Here is a 22,641-nt window from a genome sequence, read left to right on the forward strand (position 1 = left end):
AAGCCTTTCGTATATCTAGAGAACACAAACTATATTTATTCTGCCATAGCTTTATGTTACTGATAAAAAAAGAAACTGAGTTTAACAAAGATACTTCATTGTTTTTTTTTTCTACCTCGGGAGGCCCTTCGGTTCAGTGTAGCGTTAATCAACATTAGCCTATATGTCCATAAATGTTAATTCATTCATTTTCTTGTCAGCTTAGTCCCTTTATTAATCCGGGGTTGCCACAGCGGAATGAACCGCCAACTTATCCAGCAAGGTTTTACACAGCAGATGCCCTTCCAGCCACAACCCATCTCTGGGAAACAACATAACCATTCATACACTACGGACAATTTAGCCTACCCAATTCACCTGTACCGCACGTCTTTGGACTGTGGGGGAAACCGGAGCACCCGGAGGAAACCCACACGAGAACATGCAAACTCCACACAGGAACGCCAACTGAGCCGAGGTTCGAACCAATGACCCAGCAACCTTTTTGCTGTGAGGCGACAGCACTACCTACTGCGCCACTGCCTCGCCCTAAATGCTAATTAAATATGTGAGTATTAAGATGTGTAATGGGCTCTATGCACAGCTAAAATTTTTAAACCAACAATAAACTTCTGGTGAAAGCTTAATGTGATTTTCAATATAACAAGGTTAACAAATAAAAATGTTTAAAAATACATAAATTACAGCATCGATGTTGTAATGTAATTACATTACATTCAGCTAAATAGACTTAACCATTAATTTAGTTGTTCATGCGTAAAATGAGATGAAAGACCATTTTAACCACTAGCACTGTCATAGGAACAGGCTAGCGCAAAAATTCCATTAAAAATACAGCGGTGAAATCAACTTCCTGCTGAAAATTCCAGCTAAAACCAGCCTAGGCTGAAAAATTACCAGCCAAATCCAGCTTGACCAGCCTGGTTTAAGCTGGATATAGCTGGTTTTGGCTGGACTCCCAGCTTGGCTAGGCTGGTCAAGCTGGTTTTAGCTGGTCAGCTAAGACCAGGCTGGAAATGGCTGGAAACCAGCCTGGAAGTGGCCAAAACCCCTCTAAAACCAGCCTGGTCGCCCAGCTCAAATCAGCCAACCAGCCTAGGCTGGTTTAAGCTGGATTTTTCAGCAGGGCTGTCATGTTTTTAAGACATGGCAGGGGGAAATGGAATTTGAAACAGTGCTTCCTGTCCAACCTGAGACCCATTTCATATCGTATATCTAACAGGCAATGAAGATTGATGATTTTTAAAGAAATCAGACAGAAAGTCAGTTCATCGGAAGCCCTTGGGCTGCCTGGCTGAAAATTAAAAGTTTGTGTGAACATAGCCCATTAAAAATTAAATAAATATACAGAGTATTTTAACCAGGTTTTATACTTTTTTTAAAAGGTGAATCCAAACATGTTGGTTGCTTTATCCTTAAAGGTATAATTCTCCAAAAACTGAAACATCGGTAATCATTTATATAGCCTTCACTGGTTCCAAACCGGTTTGAATTTCTTTCTTCAGTTAAACACGAAAGATATTTAAAGAAAGCTGGAAACCTGTGAACATTGATATAAATTACCTTTTTGTCAACTATGGAAGTCATTGGGGTTGCCAGAGCAATTGGTTCAGCACCCAGCTTCACTCTAATAGTCCAGTCATACTCTGCATCACACTACTATGACCATTTTAAAAATATTTTAGATCATCCATAAAGGTGATTTAGGCAGTCCATTTCTTGTTACTACACACCCTCTACTGGCAAAAAAGACATTGTGCCTTTAAAAACCATTCGCTTTAAAGTTAACCAGTCAATATAAAGGCCGCATTACAAATCACCTACTCAGTAGGTACTGCATTTAAATGTAAATGTACTACTCAACCGTTAGAAAAGTATGTTCTGGACAGTATGAATGTGATAAACGCCATACTACATCCATTTTGTGATCACGTGACCTACCCCCATCAGTTGAGTTGCTTTACTCCCATTCATGAATTGTCTTGTGGTGCATCATCGGACAGCATAGCATCTATCAGGTGCACACTTCCGAATCTCACCAGAAGTAGTAAGTATTCCAGGTACTTCTTGCGTACTGTTTTTCAAAATCTATTAATTCAAACATACTACTCTGCTCACATACCTTTTTTCTGTACTATATAGTATTGAAGTATGCGATTTCAGACACAGCAAAGTCAAACCAAGCCAATACAGAACAACACTGCATACAGCCATAAGACGCAAATAAATGAATGCAGACACATTGTAAAAAGGAAATAAAAAATTTTACTTGCTCAATCATGATAAAAATATAAATCAAAAACAGACGAAAACAAAGTAAATGATTTCCACGTCGCTTCCCAAACATAACCGTAACAGAATGAACTGTGGTGAGAAGTTGTTGTAGCGGTTTACTACTATGAGTTTAACTGTAGAAGATGCAGACAAACTTACAGAAACCAATGTGCAGGAGACTTCTGGGCAAAACAATTTAGAAATGGAACAGGTTCCTAATATTTAAAAAATAAAAACAACAACATAAATACAACTGAGCCAAAGGGCTGAGAGACCCCTGTATTATTCCTGGGTCTCCATGCTTTCATCTTCTGCTTCTACACCTTCCTCCAGCGCTTCATCCTCCTCTTCCTTGCGCTCTGGAGGTTTCTCGTAGGCCTTTTCAGATGGCGTAACGATCACTCCATCCCAAGTAGACATCTCAGTAGTGAGATCTGCAGAAGAGCATCACAAACATCGGTCACAAACAATTTCCACAAATCCATTTAGCCTGGAATAAACCTAAAAACTCACAGCTAGCATCTCCTTCAAGGCCCAAGATCTTCCGGTATCCTCCGTGAGAGAGAACCCTCACCAGTGTTTGGGCTGTGAAACACACCATGTCCTGCAGAAACAAGTTATCAGATTATCTGTATGTTCACCACTAGTGATGCAATACCACCTTGACTCCATCTGCATTACCTGCTGCTCCAGGGTCATGACGGTGTGCACACGGAAGTTTCCGCTTTCACAGGGATCAGTGATTCCTACAGAACCAGGCAGGAAAAGACCTGCGGCAAGCATCTGAAGACAGCGCCTGAAAAACATTCCATTAAAACATAAATATCTAACCCTGAAGCCCAAATCAAGAGTGAATATCAGCTGCTTAAACTAGTAGAGGCTTTACCTGTAGGCAACATTGAGTGGCAAAGGCTGCCTAGAGGGATGGTTCATGACAGCAGAGTGTCCCTGAGAAGAGAACATTACAATTTAAGTCTCAGTGTAGTGCAGAGAAATATCAAAATAACTCAAGACTCTGATAAGGGAACCCACCAACAGATCCAGAATCCAGGGAGTGAGGGGCTCAAATCCAGGGAATCGGACTCGAATGTCTTTCAGCAAGCGAATCAGAACTTTCACACTGAGGGAATATAGAAACCAGAGTAAGACACAAGACACTTTTTTTTAAACAAAACACTTTTGTTCACATGGATATCAGTACTGGAATTATTTGCCTTAATCTGAATAAGACAATAATATGATTAAAGTGCATACATGAGTTGCTTTTTGAATGTTCCTTTCATCCCGTTATACATGTTATAGCACATAATTGGATTAAGGTCATTGCGCCACCATGCTATCCACATTTCTTTTTCTTAGTTTCATGTAATTTCGGGTGTTTTGTTTTTCATGTGTCGACTTTAACTGCAGTTTTGGCACTTTCACTTTCATTCAGATATATTCCATGCATGCCGTGACAAATGAGATATTGCATGCAAGTATGAACTTCTAGAGGAGTGTTGTTTTAATGGAATTTAATACGCCGTATGGGAAAATACCTCCGCATATTGCGATTTGTGTATCAGTGGGCTTTACAGACTCAGTTGGTGCAGAGAAGTGTCAAACAGCCATGTGTATAGACTATCCTGTCGCAAAATGCAGCAAAAATCCAACACGACGATAATAGTTTGAGTGCAGTGTTTACATGTCTGTACTGCACATCAATAATGCCACTAAAATAGGCTTATTCCACGTCTTAATTCCATTTCTGTAAGGTTGATTATGACCTAAATCAGATTAATCAAAATCTGTTTACATGGTAAATTCTTAATCAGAGTATTGTCTTAATCGTAATAAAATCAGATTATTGGTCCATGTAAACATACTCAGTTTAAACTTGCTGTTAAAATGTGTTTGACCACAAGTATAAAAGATAAATGGAGTCTAAATCAGTTTTCAGCCTGTCCACTGTTGAATATTTATGAAGATGGATCAGATAGCTTTCATCATCAGATAGTTTCCAAACGCATTCTGACACCACAAAATACTATACGATTATTACATAGCAAAAGTGTACTCAATTCAAGGAGTTGTACTAAAAACACATGGATTAATATCAAAATTGCAGCCGATGATCACTTTCTTTTAGCTTGCTTTTCACTTGTCAGTATTATAAAATAGGTGTATTCATTAAGTAGCACTTGCGTTAGGAGGCCCGTCATACTTATTTTTAATCAAAAGTGATCACAAAAGAGACTTACATTTAAAAAAAATTAAATACAAAGTGTACAGCACCTATAGATAATCATCATGAAATAATTACTGTCATACAGCCTAAAATCAAATCACACTCCAAATAGCTTTTAAAGGTATAGATTGTAACAGTGTATGATGAATTTTCTATAGGCACTGTATATTGTTATGTTCTCTAGTTGACAACTTGTGATCAATATCACGGAAAAATTGATGTTAATATAAGGGTCTAAAAGATGTAATTGTCCTTACGTTGACTGAGAAGCATTCTCCTCAAACCAACGAGCATGACGAATGGCTGCCAGAGCACTTTGCAGAACCTTGATGTCCACTGCAAAATAAAAAAAAAAGGAAATGAATAGCTGTTAACAGGGTTCCCACACTCCTTGAAACTACTTAAATTTCATACACATGGATTCAAGGCCTTGAAAGCACTTAAAAACAAACACAGGTCCTTGAAAGTGCTAGAATAAAATTTGAATTTGTTCATAGTTTTATTTAAACAATTGTACTCAATTGTCAAGAACAGAAATTTATTAATTATAAATCCTAAATTTTACGTTTGTACAATAAAACTGACAAATAATGTGCGTTTTATCAGCCTTTCAGAAACCGCAATTGAATTACCAGTATTTAACCGAACACATTTTATTAAAGTTTTTTGAGCATGACTTTTTAAAACGGTTAATTTCTGAAAATGACTGACAATATTAAAGTGAATAAAGGTGTAAGTGAAATGTACAGTAAGTACTTTCATGGCGCTATACATATGCTGAGGAATGGGGGGCAGTGGGAGAATGAAAGTGGGTCGCTTGTGAATTTCTAAAAATCAAATAAATTTGAATACATTTTTAAAATTACCATTGTTTATCTATATAGAAGATAAAATTAGTTATTTAAAAATGCAACAACCAAACAAAAAGCCATCAGCCTTTAATTGTTTCCTATTGGATTGCAACTCTGTGGGTTTTTACATTAGATTAATAACAAAGCAATAGCGTCAGTAGCAACAGATTGATTTTAAAGCTAAACTTAAACATCTTTACGGCACCCACATTTAAAATAAATACAGGCCACAACTAAACATCGAGGATGACCTTTAAGTGTCAGTCTCCAAAATTAACCCCAAAAAAGACTTGTGATGTAACTTAAATATTGTGCCCACCAGTCTCATTAGATGAGGTTAATATTAAATAAATAAAAAATTAATAAATAAAAATAAATTTATACTATTGTTAAGACTGTTGCACTTTTTGTGTTGTCAACATGCTTGTGTTTATATAGGCCTGTTGGTTTGTGTGAGCCGTTGCGTGCAACATTTGTATGATATGATTATAACTACTTTCGAAAATAGCGGGGGTCGCTAGTCATTGGCATTGTTATTTTTTTTTGTTGCAGGCTGAAAAGTTTGAGAACCTCTGCTTTAAAAGGTCAATAGTCCTTAAATCTGCTGTTTATGAAATTGTGGGAACCTGGCCGTAAAATCTGCATTATTATTATTATTATATCTGCTATAGCCAATAATAATAATACATTTCCAATACTAAACCTCTGCAAAATACTAAAAACTAAAGTATTAACAATAAAATTGCTTAAAATTTTACAAATAAATGAAAATTGTAAATGTATAAAATGGGGGGGGGGGGGGGGGGCGTTTTTTCATTTGTAAAGACTTTCTTATCAGTGTTAAATTGTTAATGGCCATTAAATCATAGAAAGATAATCTAAATGCAAACAGACAAAACAAGTGTGCACAGTACTGACAATAAAGAGTGCTATAGTGATAATTAGGTAGATTACATCTCCAAGAAAAGTTATCATTTTTTAACGCAAGTCACAAACAAGATCAATGTTTAAAAGAGTGTGACATACAATGAAGCTCTGGATCCAGTTTGCGCAGATTGGGTGGGACAGTGGTGATGAGGATTTTTACTGTGGCATCGGCAGAGCTGATCTCAAATCCAGTCTCGTTTGTGAGCATGGACAACACTGGTGAGAAGAGGAAAATGCATCAGTGAGAATGGCAAGCAAGTCGGATTTTTTTTCCCCTCCATGAAACTACAGGTCTGCCAGATTAAAGCCTATACTCACCCTCAGAAGGGTCCTGGGTTCGCAATGTCTCAACAACTTTGTTTCCCAGAGCGGCAACAGCTTCCACTGAACAAGAACACGTAAAAATTACTGATAAACCAAGTACACTTGGGCTAGGAGCAACACGTTGGCCTCATAGAAATCTCAAGACTTACAGGTGGGCAGAATCTTCAGGATAACCACAAGGTCAGCAACATTGTGTCCTGCAGTCATGGTGCCCTTTTTATAGGAGCCCACTTGTCTTACTTCCTCAATTTGCTGAAAAAGGGATTATCAAACTTTCATTAAATAAGTCTAAAAACATATACATAAAATATTTTGAAAGGCATTAATAATAATAATAATGTTTTACTGAAATATCTTACCACTTCAAAGTTTCCAGGTGCCACAATTAGGTTATCAATGACATTGTTAATCTTGGTGACCAAGGACAAAATGGAAGCCTGTGACAGAAATGAAGAAAAAATTAGCTGTAATTTGTTAATAATGCAATCAAAAATTGGTTTGCTTTTAGGAAACAACTTGCTTTTGCACTCCTAATACAATAATATCACATTTTATGCATCTATTCTAGGTCAAAACCAAATGTGTAACAGCTCACAATCTTTAAAAATTAATAGAGGATGTTGAGACCTTATCGGATATATATATATATATATATATATATATATATATATATATATATATATATATATATATATATATTTTACAATTCCATAATTTACTCCCACTCAAGGGGTACTAAACGTTAACGAATTTCTTCTGTTAAACACAAAACAAGATATTCTTAAGAATATTGGAAACCAGCATTTTTTTGTGTGTTCAACCAAATTAAGAAATACAAACAGGCTTGGAACAAGTTGAACGAGTGTAAATGTCAACGATATTCATTTTTGGGTGAACTATCCCTTTAGCAGGAAAGGGCAGAAGTCATGGAGTGTGCAGTTTTCATAACAGTTTATGACCATACCTGTTCAGAGGGGGTTGGACTGAGGTCTTGGTTCCTCTTCAACAGACATTCACTGAAAGCAGTCTCATCAGAGGCCGGCTTCACTCGAGGAAAGGCCATCTCACACTGTACAAAAGCAAGTTGTCATGAGCTCTGGGCTTAAAAAGGCTGTTTTTCCTCCCCACAAATCAGAAAAGCAATAAATGTACTTACAACATAGAAGTCAAATGGTATGTGAGGGACAAAGGGCCGATACCTGAGACAAGAGAAGTCACAGGTTACAAAATGATTACAATATAAACAAATTTAAGTAAGGGGGCCAAAACAATATGGTCATGAAATCTTACCCTTGGACCAAACCTCCGCGGGAGCCGAACCGGCCACCTCGGCCCCTGCCACGATCTCCTCTGAGAAATAAAAACGTAATTTCAGCAAGTGCAATACAAATAAATAAATAATGATGTCCAACGATAACCCAAAATTGGATTTTTTTAAAGTTTAATTTACAACCCAAATAAAAAAATTAATATCACAAATTGGATCGCAGGTACACCAAGCAGTATTGTTCGAATGAAAGCTCGGCGTTCATTCATTCATAAACGCTCTCGGTTTTTTTCAGGAACACATCGTTTTGCAAATAACACAATAAGTATAGAAAATCCAGAATTATGACTACAACCGGAAAAACTTTACTAATAAAAGTGTTTTTTTAGTTACTGTATTGATTAAAAACCGACAAAGGGGCTAGCAGAACATGCTAACATGTTAGCTTAGCATCTTTGAAAAAAATATAACATATCACAACATACAGTATTTAGCTATATTTCGGTTTATAACTTAATCAAAAAGATCGTTTAACTATAAATGATAAATCAGTTCGTACCTCATTGCGTAAGACGTTTTGTCAGTTTAACAGGACACACGCTGGTGAGAAGAACTCTGCCTCCGCCTGCAGATAGCCGCCGAGTAGCTAGCTTCAGAAAACGGAAGTAACTTCATGAATCCAGCGTAACCACCTAGAATAAAAGCCCGAAATAGCAGCCCACACAATAGTAAAAGTCTCAGTTGAATTAAGGTTTTTCGAGTTTATTTAGGGAGGAAATAACAGTAGCAGAAAGAGAAACTATCTAACATTTAGCTTTATTGTCTTTAAGTCAACTATGAAATTATTTAAAATACTATTTTTATGCATTACAATGTATGGATGACAACTACTCGCTTTTAAAACATTCTATTGTTTGGATAAGCTCAAACAAGTAGCATATAGCATATATAAAATTTTGTAAGGATTAAATCACGACATTCCAGATAGATTACCATAGTTTACTATGTTACTTTGAATATTCGATCTGAATTAGCATGCAAGCATGACTTCTAAACAAAATTATTAGTATCTAATTCACTGTGAACCATGTTGTACTTTGATAGTCATTTGCTGCTAATATGATTTCCCTATTTGGAATTTGCAAAGAATACTTTCTGAAATTATATTATTAATGAGAATATCTGAATATCCGAATATAAAACCAACTTAACCTCTATCTAGACTGCTGCTGTCACATGGTTATACTTTGCTGAAGATAGCTACAGTTTTGTAAAGATTAGAAAATTACAAACACATATAATTTACTTCATTTGAAATAAATAATACACAAACAAACAAGCACATCACTAACAGGTCAACATTGTTCAACCCTAGCTATGGAACCCTATTAGAAATTTAAATAAACAAGAAGACAGTTTGGTCTGTATTATTTCACCCTTTTATGTCTTATATATTTAAAACCTTTAGGGATTAAAACAACAACAACAAATATTATTTCCATAAATAATCACTTCAAATGCATCTTGCAGGGGAGACTTGACATGTCAGGGGTGGACCTGTACAGTCCTCACACTGCCTTTATCAGAGAACACCAGACAGAAGTTGTGTTACATCCCACAGCCAATCAAACGCAGGAAATCCAAAGCTGTGCAGTTTTGCGCAAATTACGTAGATGTAATGCATGTGCTGAAGTAAGATAAGGGTTGTTTTTTAAATGTTCAGTCACCTCCACTGTTTTTACAGCAATATGCCTCCATCATCACAACACATCCATTTACAGAACTAAATCTAGTGATAAGACAGAAGGTAAGAATATTTGTAATAATCTAATATGAATATTATCAGTTTCTTGTGAAATGTCTTAGGTAGGTGTCCAGGCAGGTTTTTGGATTATATGTATATATTTTATTTGTAATTCAGTTTAAGAGAAACATCTGAAAAGAAAGAAAGAAAAAAGTCTATAACAAATACAGTAATACAATTATTAGACTCTTTAATTTTTGCAAATAAACACAATATTTTAAAAGTGTTTTATATATATTTTATAATTATTAGCCCCCTGTTTATTTTCCCCAATTTCTGTTTAACGGAGAGATTTTTTCCAACACATTTTTATAAATATAATAGTTTTAATAACTTATTTCTAAAAACTAATTTCTTTTATCTTTGCCATGATGACAGTAAATATTATTTGACTAGATATTTTTCAAGACACTTCTATACAGCTTAAAGTGACATTTAAAGGATTAACTAGGTTAATTAGGCAATTAGGCAAATCATTGTATAATGATGTATGAATGAATTTGGCAAAATCATGAGCAAAGTATTGGGATTAAACAAACCATTTTTTTTGACCAATAACACACAAGCCTCTCCTACACATGAGCACTGAAAGTGTGATCGCCGGATCTAGGGTTTTTGTGCAGTATTGCCAAAAGTGCCAGGACTAAAAATGTTACCATTTACCCCACCAGCTGGGCAAGTTGTAACAGACAGAGGGTTAGTTGTAACACATACTTAAACAATTAGATTTCACACAATTAATTTAAAGTCAGTTCACTTAAAAAAGTATATTTTCTCTGTACTTAATTTTTAAAATTCTACATAGCACAGCATGTTTATTTATTTATTTACTAGATCAACATATGTGGGTTTATTTGCATTATTATCCATTATTACATGATACATTTATTTGCATTATTAGTAATAACATGTCTTTTCTTATATTAATATTTTCTTTAAATAAAAAAAAAATACATAAAAAATATATATCTTAACATTACACTCAAAATGTACATTTTTTTTATTTATTTTTTGCTATCCAACAGTTTGTTGCTTATTTGTAATACCCTGTTATAACTAACCCCGCTTTGTTGTGTTTTCCTCAAAACTGGCTAGCTGTCACTGTGGTTTTTACATCTTTTAAAATAATTCCATCTTTTAGCACAGAAGACGGTGATCACAACAAAATAAGATTTTACATACATACTTTCACCTTTTTTTTTTCTTTTAAATTGACTGCAATAAAAAGTACTTTTATGCTGCATAAAATAGTTTCTCCTGTGTTTCTCATCCAAATTTCACCAAACTTTTTTAATAATTGGCAGGTAAACCTCTAAAGCATGCAATGGTTAACCTGGAGCAAATACCTTAAAACTTTGTGTTACGTTTTACACTGCATTACTTTGTGCCCAGCGCTCCCCTATTGACCTTAAATGGTTTTAAAAAATAAAACAATTACTTTTATTCTAGCCAAAGTAAAACAAATAAGACTTCCTCCAGAAGAAAAAATATTGAAAGAACTACTGTGAAAAATCCCTCTGTTAAACATCAATTGGGAAATAGTTCAAAAAGAAAATAAATTCACAGGAGGGCTTATAATTGTGACTTGTATTCTGCATTTTACAAAATTGTGAAAGCCTTTACATTATTATTTTACACTTATTTGCATTATTAATTTATAGTAATTAATATTATTTTGCTAATATTGTAATATCCACTTTCTTGTTACTTTTCAGATCACAATTCACACACAACAGTCATTTAAAAACATGTAGCAAGCAGCCATGGCAGAATCCAGAGACTATGGTAAAGTTCACTGCACCTCTTAATTTAATACAACTTGATTGTGATTGTATCATGCATTGTTTATGAACATACTGCAAATGTTTTTCTTCCCAACAGTTGGAGATTTCCTGACAGAATTCAAGGAGCAGATTATTGCGAGAGCAACTCGAGTCAGTGACATTACCGAGGCTGTAATCTCCCAAAGTCTGATCCATGAAGCGGCGGCGCAAAAAGTGCAGGCTGCGGCAACTCAGCAGGGGGCAATGCGGCTCCTGTTTGAGGCTTTGGAAAAAGAGCCAGCCATAAACAGTGTGTCCTTCCATCTCATCCTGAGAATGACAGAACCTGAACTCATTCAAGAACTAGGTTAGAAAATCTCATTCATTTTAGTAGATAGCAATAATGTCATTGATTAAACAAGAACTGCATCTGTTTGTGAATTCTTTGATACAATATTAATGGTTTTTGTATTATGCAGTATTTAACTGTAATATCATTTTATTGTTGGACAGTTATGAAATTACACTATTACACTATAATTTACAGTAAAATTATTTTACACTATATTATTATAATTACACTATATTTTACAGTAAAGATATACAATACTGAAAATACATATACAGCAAGATAAATGGTGCTGTAAATGTTAATACAGTATTTTTGCTGTAATTGATTTATACAGTATACAGTTGAAGTCAGAGTTATTAGCTCCCCTTTAACTTTTTTTTTTCTTTTTTAAATATTTCCCAAATGATGTTTAACAGAGCAAGGAAGTTTTCACATTATGTCTGATAGTATTTTTTAAGTCTTATTTGTTTTATTTTGCCTAGAATAAAATATATATAAATATTTTTTTAAACACCATTTTTGGCACAAAATGATTAGCCCCTTTAAGCTATATTTGTTCTTGATAGTTATATTAATTAACCTAGTTAAGGCTTTAAATGCTACTTTAAGCTGTATAGAAGTGTCTTGAAAAATATTAAGTCAAAAATTATTTACTGACATCATGGCAAAGATAAAATAAATCAGCTATTAGAAATGAGTTATTAAAACTATTATGTTTATAAATGTGTTGAAAAAAATATTCTCTCCGTTAAACAGAAATTTGGGGGGGAAAATAAACAGGGGGCTAATAATTTTGGGGTGGGGGGTAGGGGGGATAATAATTCTGACTTCAACTATTACTAGTCTGAAATGCTTTGAGTTTGTCCACTCTTGACCATTTGTAGTAATAGTAAAACATGATTTAACTAAATTGCTTTAAAATATGTGAACAGCCAAGCACTGGCTATTTTCTATGGTTAGCTATTAATATATCTGCATTGGAATATATCTGCATCCACTACTGGAGGGGATATTAAACTCTGCCATCTGAAGATGAGAGTTTGGTTCAACGAGGAAAAAAAAAAAATTATGTTCTATGAGCAATATCAAAACAAAAATGAAAGTTACTGTTCTCTATATGTTTTTCTGTTGTCTCCTTTTGCAATTATAATGCAACATTTTATAAATATTAGATTAAAATGACATCAGAAAATACATACTGTACATCCACCTACCTATAGGTTAGATAAATCAGAAAAGCAGTTTATTAAGATGAATTATCAAGGTGTAAACACTTACTTGCCTTCCCTGTCTTGTGATCTATTTCACTAAAATGCATCTTAATACCAAAAACGAAAGCCAGGGATTTCTGCAATAACCTAAAGGCAAATCTTTTTTTATTATGAATGTGAAACTTTAAAGTATGTGTCAAATCAAAATTTACAGTGTTTATTTTGCTAGTGCACATTGTTATTCTCTAGGTGAACAATTAATCTAGAAGTTAACTCACCGAAGAAAGAAATGTTTGTTTTGTAATAATTTGCTTCTGTGTTTGGAGTGGCATTTTTTATGATGGCTTGTGAGTTGTATGGTTTCAGCCACAATATTATTATTCACACACCTCTCTTACCTTTATTTTGCTATAAGGGAATGATGCACAAAAAGAAAGCCCACACCCTTACTCAATATTTAGCTTTAGTTGGAAGTACTGTTTCCAAGTAGTTTTCAGAGGAAGTTGATGTCATTGAGTGATGTTGTCATTAATGTAACTGCAACTCAGAACTGAATCTCTATGTAATATACAAAATAATCAAAGAGTTTTCAAAAAATTGGCTGGCCATCTTAGCAAAGACATTTAAATATTTTTTATTATAGCACTCTATATAGATAAAGCTATCTACATGAATAAAAATTAAAAACAAGGTATCAGCAAATAAACATTTTTCTGTTATGGTTTCAATTAAGTCACCAAAAATGTTAAATGTGTGCTACTGCTGTGGCACTCAGCCAATAAATATTGCTGGTGATCCTGCACAACCAGATAGGCTGCAGTTTCATTTCTGCATTAGGACCCCGTATTATGACCCTACCTCACCCCTACTCCTCAACCCAACCACCCCCTGCTGGATGATTCAAGAACAACAGGGTCCTAAAAATGCAGAGGGTCCTACACAAAATAAATAAATAAATAAATAAATAAATAAATAAATAAAAATTCGATGATTTACAAAGCTTTTTTAAAGTTAAATGAATGAAAACAATTTATTTGGGTTGAATTTAAACAAACTAATTTGAACATTGCTAAATATAGTCTGTTTGTTTAAATTCAACCCATATAAATTGTTTGCAATAATTGTGCAGAAATCTTTTTTTTATTTTCAGTGTAGAAATGCGTTCCACCCTCTACAGATGTGCAGGAACATGCTGCAGCTTATTCATAAACCTTTGTTTCTCTTTCATTTTAATATAAATTTTGCATACAATTTCATACAGAAAGTCCTGTCTTGATCTCTTTAATCACTGTAAAAACCATATAATGCAGATATTAAGTAGGAATATAGTACTTTATGTCTTCATTGTGTTTTCATTGGATGGTAAGTAAAATTACAACCATCTCTTCTCTTATATTTTAAAAGGGTGATATATAAAGAGATTACTTAAATTTAAATCTATGTTTTTGTGGTGCTTGCGGAGATATGCCCTGCCATGTTAGTCGTTCTGCCGGTGGAATAATGTGGTATATGTACATAGCAGAGCTTGCAAACTGTGCTTTTTTTTTAGTCGACAATACAAACGTTGTTAACGTAACTCAGTGGTAATCCAAAATAATTCCAGACAGTAAGCTTCCATTGACGATTTAATTTTTTTTATTTGATCATTGAGATTGAGCATGAATTTCAATTGATTTTGATTTAAAATCGAAATCATGACACCCTTACGCCTGTTTTATACCGAAAGCGAAAGCAGTGCGTGAGCAGAGCGTGCGCAGCGCGTATGTCGAGCAGAAGCAGCATGCAGGCGTTTGCCTTTCACACCAGCTTTGTCTGCAGTGCGCAGCTCTTCTGCAGCTGCTGCAGAGATCAATCTATCTCTGTCTATTCTATCTAGCTACCTATGTCTCTCTTTATAAACTTTTTAAACTTTTCATCTGCACCAAGGCCCGCGGCAACTTCCTTCTATGCTGTTTCTTTAACCTGCAAATGTTTATTTTACAAATTTTATAGATCAAATAGTACTATATGATTCCCAAGCTCTATGAGAAGTGTCTTCAGTCAGAGGACAATCGCCTGTGAAATCATGTCATTTGGTTTTTGATTGTCAGGTTGCTGTAGGCCTATAGTTATAATAATATTTATACAATATAGTTATAATGATATTTATGATCAAACTAGTGTTACTTTCTCCACTTCAGTGATGTCCAGCGGCAGAATAACAGCTCGTTAATTCATGCTTGTGCAGAGGATGAGACGGACAAAAGTAATTAATGCATGCCCTTCTTTTACTTATTTTCGTGTTGTCAGGTTCACAGTGCAAACAGCTCCCGGTAGGAATAAATTGAGTAAACATAAAACAAAGCCGAATAAAACGTTCTTCCTCTGCTAGAGCTGCACAGCACACAGCGAGCTCACATAATACAGCATGCGTGTCGAACTACACTACCCACAATACACTTCGCTATGGACTACAACTCCCCTGAATATTCTATTTCCCCTCTCCTTGAAACACTAGCGTGCAAAACTGATTCTAAAATTGTTTTACATTTGGTTTTGTAGTTGAGGCCTAAATAAATGTTTGTTGCAGTTTTTAATCGTTTAAGTTCATTTGATTGACTATATACAAGTCAGCTGACATTATTAACGCATTTATTGGGTAAAATTGCTACTTTTTACTGTCATTCAATGTGTTTTGGTCATTATCAATGCACTGTCACTTTAATTGAGCGTGAGCAGCGCAGCAAAAATAAACATATGTGTTACATTATTTCCATCTATACCCCAAGCATTGACCACCTTCTTCTCAAAAATAAATATGTGTTACATTATTTCCATCTATACCCCAAGCATTCACCACCTTCTTCTCAAGCCAAGACAAATATCTGAGAAAGCTCCAATCTAAGGGTGCATTTTTGTGATGTCATCATGTAGACTTTTTACCAAGTGTTTTGAATATTTTTTAAAAATACAAAAATACAAGACACTAAAGTATTTTGATACAAAATATTAAGCCATTTTCATAAACCCTATCAAATACAAATTACAAAATACTATTTTGTATTTCAAATACGTATTTGAAATAAATATATCAAATGCTGCCCATCCCTGCTTATAATAATAAAAAATAGCATTGCAGTGTTGCATATAATAACATATTTGTATAAATTATTTACAGAGTGGAGACAGCGAAACACTAAACACACACAAACCGAGACAGGAAGTCCACCTAGTTCTCCCAGAGAAAAAAGAAGACTAGAGGACAAGAGTGGGCTTTCACGTGACATCCAAAAGAGAAAAGACTCGCTAAAAAGGCGTAGATTTGAGACGATGCGTGCTATTGAGCAGATCGAGAAACTATGGGAAGGAACTAAACAGGAAAGAACTGAGATAGACAACATGAGGCAGAAGATTCAGAGACAGCAAGATGAAATAACCAGAATGACCACAGAGAAAGGGCAACTGGAGAGAACCATCACTCACATGAAAGCCGAGATAGATCACATCCGTGAAAGAATGGATCGGAATAAAGAGGAGGTGAACAGAGAGAGGGAGAGGGTTGAGCAAATGAGGTCCGACCTCCAAGCAGAGCAAAGCAGCCTGCAGCAAAAGCGTGATGAAATAATGACAGAGCGACAAAACTTGGAGATGATCAGATATGAAACTTTGAGACAGCAGGAAGAGCTGGAGAGCAACCGTGAAAGCACGAAGCATGAGATGGAACGAATGGAACAAATGAAAAGTGCCATACAAGTTCAGATTAATGAGATTGAGATGAAGATTGGAGAAACACAGAAAGCAAAAGATCTGATGGAACAGATGAAAGCTGAAATAGAGGATGAGAAAAATGAGTTGGAGAAGAAGAAGGAGGACATCAAGAGGCAAAGAGATCAATTTGAGCAGATTAAACTTGACCTCCAGCAAGTGAAAATGGAAATGGAGCAAAGGTGGCATGAAACAGAAAAGGAAGGACTGGAACAAAGAGCAGTAATCCAAAGGGAGAAAGAGCAGCTGAAATACCTTCAAGACGAGATTCAAAGAGTGAGAGAAGAGGTGGAAAGAAACCGAGAGTTTTCAAAACAAGAGCATGCAAGAATAAGCCAGCTGAGAGCTCAGGCACTTGAAGAAAACAACCTCATTGAAAATAAATGGCATGACATTTTAAGAAAAGAAAAGGATATAGAGGAGATGAAACATGAAATTGAGAGAGGTCGAGAGGAGCTGGTGATGAATGGAGAGCTGGTCAAGAAGGAATGGGAAAAGATTGAACAGGCCAAAGTGGACATACAAAGCCACATGATTTCTATGGAGGGCAGAGTTGATGAAATAAAAAGAGAATCCGAGAGGCTCAAACATATGAAGACAGAGATGCAGAGAGACAAGGATGCCTTAGAAAAACAGAAGGATGATACACGGAAAGCTAAAGAAGAAGCAGAGAGGAAGAGGTATGAGATTGTGACAGAGGAGCTGGAGCACAGAGCCCGACTGCAGAGAGAGAGAGATGAGTTGGAGAATATAAGAGCAGAGATGCAAAGAGTGAATGACGTGGAGAAAGCCAAAATACTGAAAGAGAAAGAAGAAAGCATTAGGATAAGAGAAGAAGCCAGACAAGAAAGAGAAACAGCAGAACTAGTCAATGCAGAGATCAAGGCTGAAAAAGAACGCTTGAATCGAAGACAAGAAGAAATGCTGAGGGAGAGACAGGAGATAGAGAGAATTAAACATGAAACATTAAGAGCCAAGGAGGAGATTGAGAACAGTCAGGATGTCACAATTAGAGAATATGAGAAAATGGAAAAAATGAAAGCTGAAATTCAGGGGCAAATCGAGGATATTGAGAAGAAGGTTGAGGAGATCCAAAAAACCAAAGAACAAATGGAAGAGGCAAAGGTTGAGTTGGAGGAAGAGCGAGAGGATCTGGAAAGAAAGAGAGATTTGGTAAGCAGAGAAATTGAACAGGCTGAGTTCCTCAGAAATGAGATCCTCAGGGTCAAGGAAGAAATGGAGAGCCGGTGGCGTGAAACGGAAACAGAGGAAGTCGAACTCAGGGCGAAAACACAGCATGAGCTGGAACGACTGGAAAAGCTAAGAGAGGAGACAGAGAGATCGCAGAAAAACATTGAGGAGAGCAAGATAGAGCTTATGCTGTGGAAGGAAAGCCTTGACAAACTGAAGGGTGAGATGGAGGAAGACAAACATGTCGTTATCATGCAGATGAATGAAGCTAAAGCAAAGGAAGAACAGCTGACAATGGTGATTGAACAGTTGGAGATTGAGCGAGGAGAAATTACCATCAGCAGAGAAAAGGTTAAAGAAGAATTAGATGAAATCAACAGAATGAGGAACGAGCTACAAAGACAACATGCAGAAATGGAGGACTGGTTTAGAGTAGTGAATAAAGAAAAAGAGGAGGCAAACCTTGCCAAACTTGCAGTCCATGAGGCTGAGATGCTCTTAAAAAAGCAAATGGAAGAGTCAGAGAAGAGAAGGTATGAAATGATAACAGAGGCTCTGGAGCAAAGAGATGAAATACAGAAGAAAGCAGAAGAATTAGAACAAATAAATAAAGAGATACAAAGAGCAAGACAGGAGCTAGAAAAGATGAGGTATTTTGAGAAGGAAAGTCTGCAGAAAATGTTGGAGGATACACAGCAAGAGAGAGTGTTTGTTGAGCAAGTCAGATCAGAATTGCTGAAGAACAAAGCAGATCAAGACAAATGTTTATTTGAGATGGACCGTGAGAGAAAGGAGCTAGAACAGATGAGATTTCAGGTTGAGAATGAGAAGAAAGATCTAGAACAACGAAGGTATGAGATGATGAGATATGATGTGGAACAGAGTGCTCAGGTGCAGAGACAAAAAGAAGAACTTGAGAAGATCAAATCTCAGCTAGTTATTGACACAGAATCCATGAACAGAAGCAGAGAGTTAGCGAGGCAAGATAGAGAGAAAGCAGAACTTCTTATCATTGAGATTCAGGAACAAAGAGAGGATGTGAATAAAAGATTAGAGGAGACAAAACAAAGAGAGGAAGCTTTAGGGCTCTTGAGAAAGGACATGGAGAATGAGAGAGAAGACCTGGAGAAGATACGTGTAGAAACCCTAAGAGGTAAGGACACTTACGAAGAGGTCAAGGAGGAGATTAACCGTGTGAGAGCAGAAATAGAGAGGTTGTGGGATGAGGCTGAAAAGGGTGATCAGGAAGAACGTGAGAAGATAAACCATGAAAAAGAGGAGATGATAAGGAAGATGGAAGCTATGAAGAGAGAAATGGGTGAGATCGAAGACATGAAGGTGGAGTTAACAAAGCAGAAGGAGAACATTGACATGAAGATGGAACATGCAAGGTTGGAAATGACTAACCTTGAAATGATGAAAGCAGACCTCCTGAGACAGAAAGAAGATATTGAGAACCAAATGTTGGCAGCAAAGAGTGAGAGACAACAGATGGAAGTGATGAGGACTGAAATCTTAAAACAAAAAGAGGATGTTGAAAGGAAAATGGAGCTAGCAAAAGCAGAGATGGAGAAAATGCAACATGTCAAAGACGAAATACAAAAACAAAGAGAAGAGCTGGAGGAAAGGATGCAGAAAACCAAACGAGAGATTGGAGAAATGGAGCTGATGAAGAGAGAAATGGAAGGGAAGAAGAAAGAACTTGACCAAAGGATGAAACTAACCATGAGGAAGAAGGAAGAAATGGAACGACTGAAGATGGAGATACAAAGGGCAAAAGACGATATGGAATTTAAAAGAGTGGAAACCGAGAGGCAGAAATATGAAATGGAGCAAGTTAAAGCTGAAATCCAAAGAGCGAGGGAAGAATTTGAACTTAGGGTGGAGGAGAGAGATTTGGAAGAAGAGAAAGAGCAGATGAATCTCACAATAATCAACCTCATTCAGCAGATCGAGGCAACGAGAGAAATGGTGCACAAAACAAAATTCCAGTTCGAAAATCGAATGGCAGGAAGTCAAATGGGGACAGCAGACCAAGAGGAGATGAATGCTGAGATGCAGAGGCTCATCCTGGAGATCGAACATATCCGAGAAATGCTGCGAGGTCTTAAGGGTGAGGTGGAACAGAACAAGGAAATCATGAAGAGAGACAGGGAGGAGATTAGGCTGTTGAAGATCGAAGTTCAACGAAGGAGAAGAGAGATTGAATACAGGGAAGAAAAGATCATGAGAGAACAAGATGAACTAGAACTCATGAGCAAAATGGTGCAGCGCCAAAGAGAAGAGCTGGAGGAGAGACTGGAGGAGGTCATTAAAGAGAATGATAGGGTGGAGCAGATGAGAGAAGATGTGAACAATGCTTTGAAAGACATAGAACAGGCAAAAGAAGACATACAACGACAGAGAGAAGTCATCGCTCAAGAAAAGGTAAGTCATGATTCATCATTTGACAGAATCTTTCAAATATTATTTTTATTATCAATACTGTCAGCAACAACTGGACTCTTTAAGTAAACATGAAGTGTTAACACCCATAATGCAGCAAATTTCAATTTAAAAAGGAGAATTTTGAGTAAGGCTGCTTTCACACCTACACTTTTGTCTCGTTTGCCCAGTTATCACGGTTTGTTTGGCATATGTGAAACCACCAATCGCTCTCGGATCCGCGCCAAATCAATCGCTCCGAGATCGCCTGAACGATGTGGTCTCGGCTCGATTGAAACGAACTCTGGAGCGGATTGATTGCAGTGAGAAAGCGATACGATTCGAGCGCGGTTATATCACTGTGTTTTATGAATATGTAATAGGCATACAGCTATATGAAGAGAGAATTATGAGTAGGGCGGGATGTTTCACGAGTCTCCGGATGCCCGCAAACGAGTGATAATCTCCCGGTAATCTCGCGTCTCCCTCCTGGTCCTCAAATAGGCTACGTCGCGCACCCTTCTCACCTCTTTCCACCCCATCTCTCCTCACTATTCAGACACGTTGCCACACCTTGTCAAACACCACCAAACCACCACCTCTCTTGACAGCTGAGCAGGACTCTGCAAAATAAACCCTGACACTCTGACCAAAGAAAAGAGCAACAATGTAACATTTGTATTCTCTGTTTCGGAACAACTGAATCGATTCACAGGTGTGAAAGCACCCTAAAACAAGCCATGCTGACATTAAAGCAAATCTACATTACACAAGAGGTATTTAAAAAAAAGTAATTTTACATAAACTTTGTTCAGTATAAAGGTTGTTTTCAATGTTGTGGTTCTGATGATGCGCGGAATTCAGATAGAGGGAAGTAAAAAAAAAAAAAACTGAATGGGAAAGTCCATATTTTAGTGATTTATAACATATTTTAAAGGAGATATAAATAGAAAAAAACCCATAAATGTCGGGCATGATTCTTATAATATGAAGAGGATCAAGTTTTCGACTGAACTAAAATATATTTGCCAGTCATAAAGGCAGTAGGCACCTACTGTAAGCTATTACATGAACAAAATATTATAGTAGACTAGTAGTGTTTTGAAACTTAACTGTCATAGTAATTATATGGTTATGTACAAAACAACTGTAGTAATAAACAAATTATCCAATAGGCTACATTTTTATAATTATACACCATCAAAGTGCACCACACAATACACTAACGTTTCAGTATTAATTGGCGTACAATTATAATTTATCAGCTTATTATTCTTATTATTATTAACTTTATTTAGCTGCAGCAGTTATTGGCTGCTCACACCACTCGCTTAATGTCAGGTGACTCATGCTGTATTGAACAGACACACGTCATTTCATAAATATAGCGGTTGCTTTTTAAATAAACTAAATTTATTTTTGATGTCTTGGTCACACTATTTGGACTTTACTATAGTGTGGTTTAAAAACATATAATAAATTACTATAGTTTTTTTTTTTTTCATTTTTCAGGTTCTCTTCTAGACCTATACATGAAAAAACAAATAAAAACACATAAAAGAATGGATGCGTAGTCTACATTATTATTATTATTATTATTATCATTATATATTTTTAGTGTATGGTAAACAGGGCTACACAATATTAACCGTCTAGTGCTCGCAATGGTAGCGTTTCTTTTTTGTTCGGTCGATGAACTTACCATCAAACTTTCAAGGCTGCTGCACATCTTGATGTTAACGTTACAGTTTTACATCAGTAAAATCATGGATTTTTACAAAACAAGACAGAGATTTCATTGCAGCAATTGCAGGGCAGGGTACGTTATATATGTTCTTCTGGACTTTGTATAAGTGTGGTGGTGTTTATATCTTTTTTATCTTTTTATATAACACATTAACATATAATACACATAGCTAGGCCTGTATATAATAATTATTAGTGCTGTCAAACAAATTATCACATTCAAAACAAGTTTGTACATATGAATATATTGAATACATGTTTATTACATGCCGCCTTTTCTTTCGTTTTAAGCCAATTTCTTGAACGTTTCCCCCCTTATAAGGAAAAAACTTTTGAAAGCCTGTAAAAACTGTTTGGCATTTATCATTTGGCTAATTTAAACAATTATAAACAACACAAAACAAACATTTTTGTCTTCTGATAGCGATTCCTTTGTAGATGAATCAATTTCTGCCCTCCATCTGAGTCTCACGCGTATGTTTATATACATAATATTGAAACAAGATGCAAATGCAAACAAGAAACATTTATTTCAG

At 35.9% G+C, this 22,641-nt stretch overlaps 2 protein-coding genes across 2 annotated transcripts in view; one reads left to right on the plus strand and one right to left on the minus strand.

The window, feature by feature from the left end:
* Positions 1–2,244: 2,244 nt before the first annotated feature.
* ilf2 (interleukin enhancer binding factor 2) lies at positions 2,245–8,524 on the minus strand. Its single transcript, NM_213236.2, is given in 14 exon segments — positions 2,245–2,708; positions 2,788–2,878; positions 2,956–3,070; positions 3,161–3,222; positions 3,307–3,394; positions 4,759–4,837; positions 6,379–6,495; positions 6,598–6,663; positions 6,753–6,855; positions 6,963–7,040; positions 7,568–7,672; positions 7,760–7,802; positions 7,894–7,953; positions 8,430–8,524. Coding segments are annotated over 14 exon segments (1,164 nt in total). The 5' UTR covers positions 8,435–8,524; the 3' UTR covers positions 2,245–2,556.
* A 1,086-nt stretch (positions 8,525–9,610) lies between these two features.
* si:ch211-250g4.3 overlaps positions 9,611–22,641 on the plus strand; it is a 57,552-nt gene continuing 44,521 nt past the window's right edge. Inside the window, exons 1-4 of the mRNA XM_087295942.2 lie at positions 9,611–9,677; positions 11,390–11,459; positions 11,556–11,804; positions 16,158–20,362. Coding sequence (XP_087152068.2) covers positions 11,438–11,459; positions 11,556–11,804; positions 16,158–20,362 — 4,476 coding nt within the window. The 5' untranslated portion in view covers positions 9,611–9,677; positions 11,390–11,437. The remainder of the gene's footprint in view (positions 9,678–11,389; positions 11,460–11,555; positions 11,805–16,157; positions 20,363–22,641) is intronic.

This window comes from Danio rerio, chromosome 19, assembly GCF_052040795.2.
Source record: "Danio rerio strain M-AB ecotype USA chromosome 19, GRCz13ab, whole genome shotgun sequence".
NCBI lineage: Eukaryota > Metazoa > Chordata > Actinopteri > Cypriniformes > Danionidae > Danio > Danio rerio.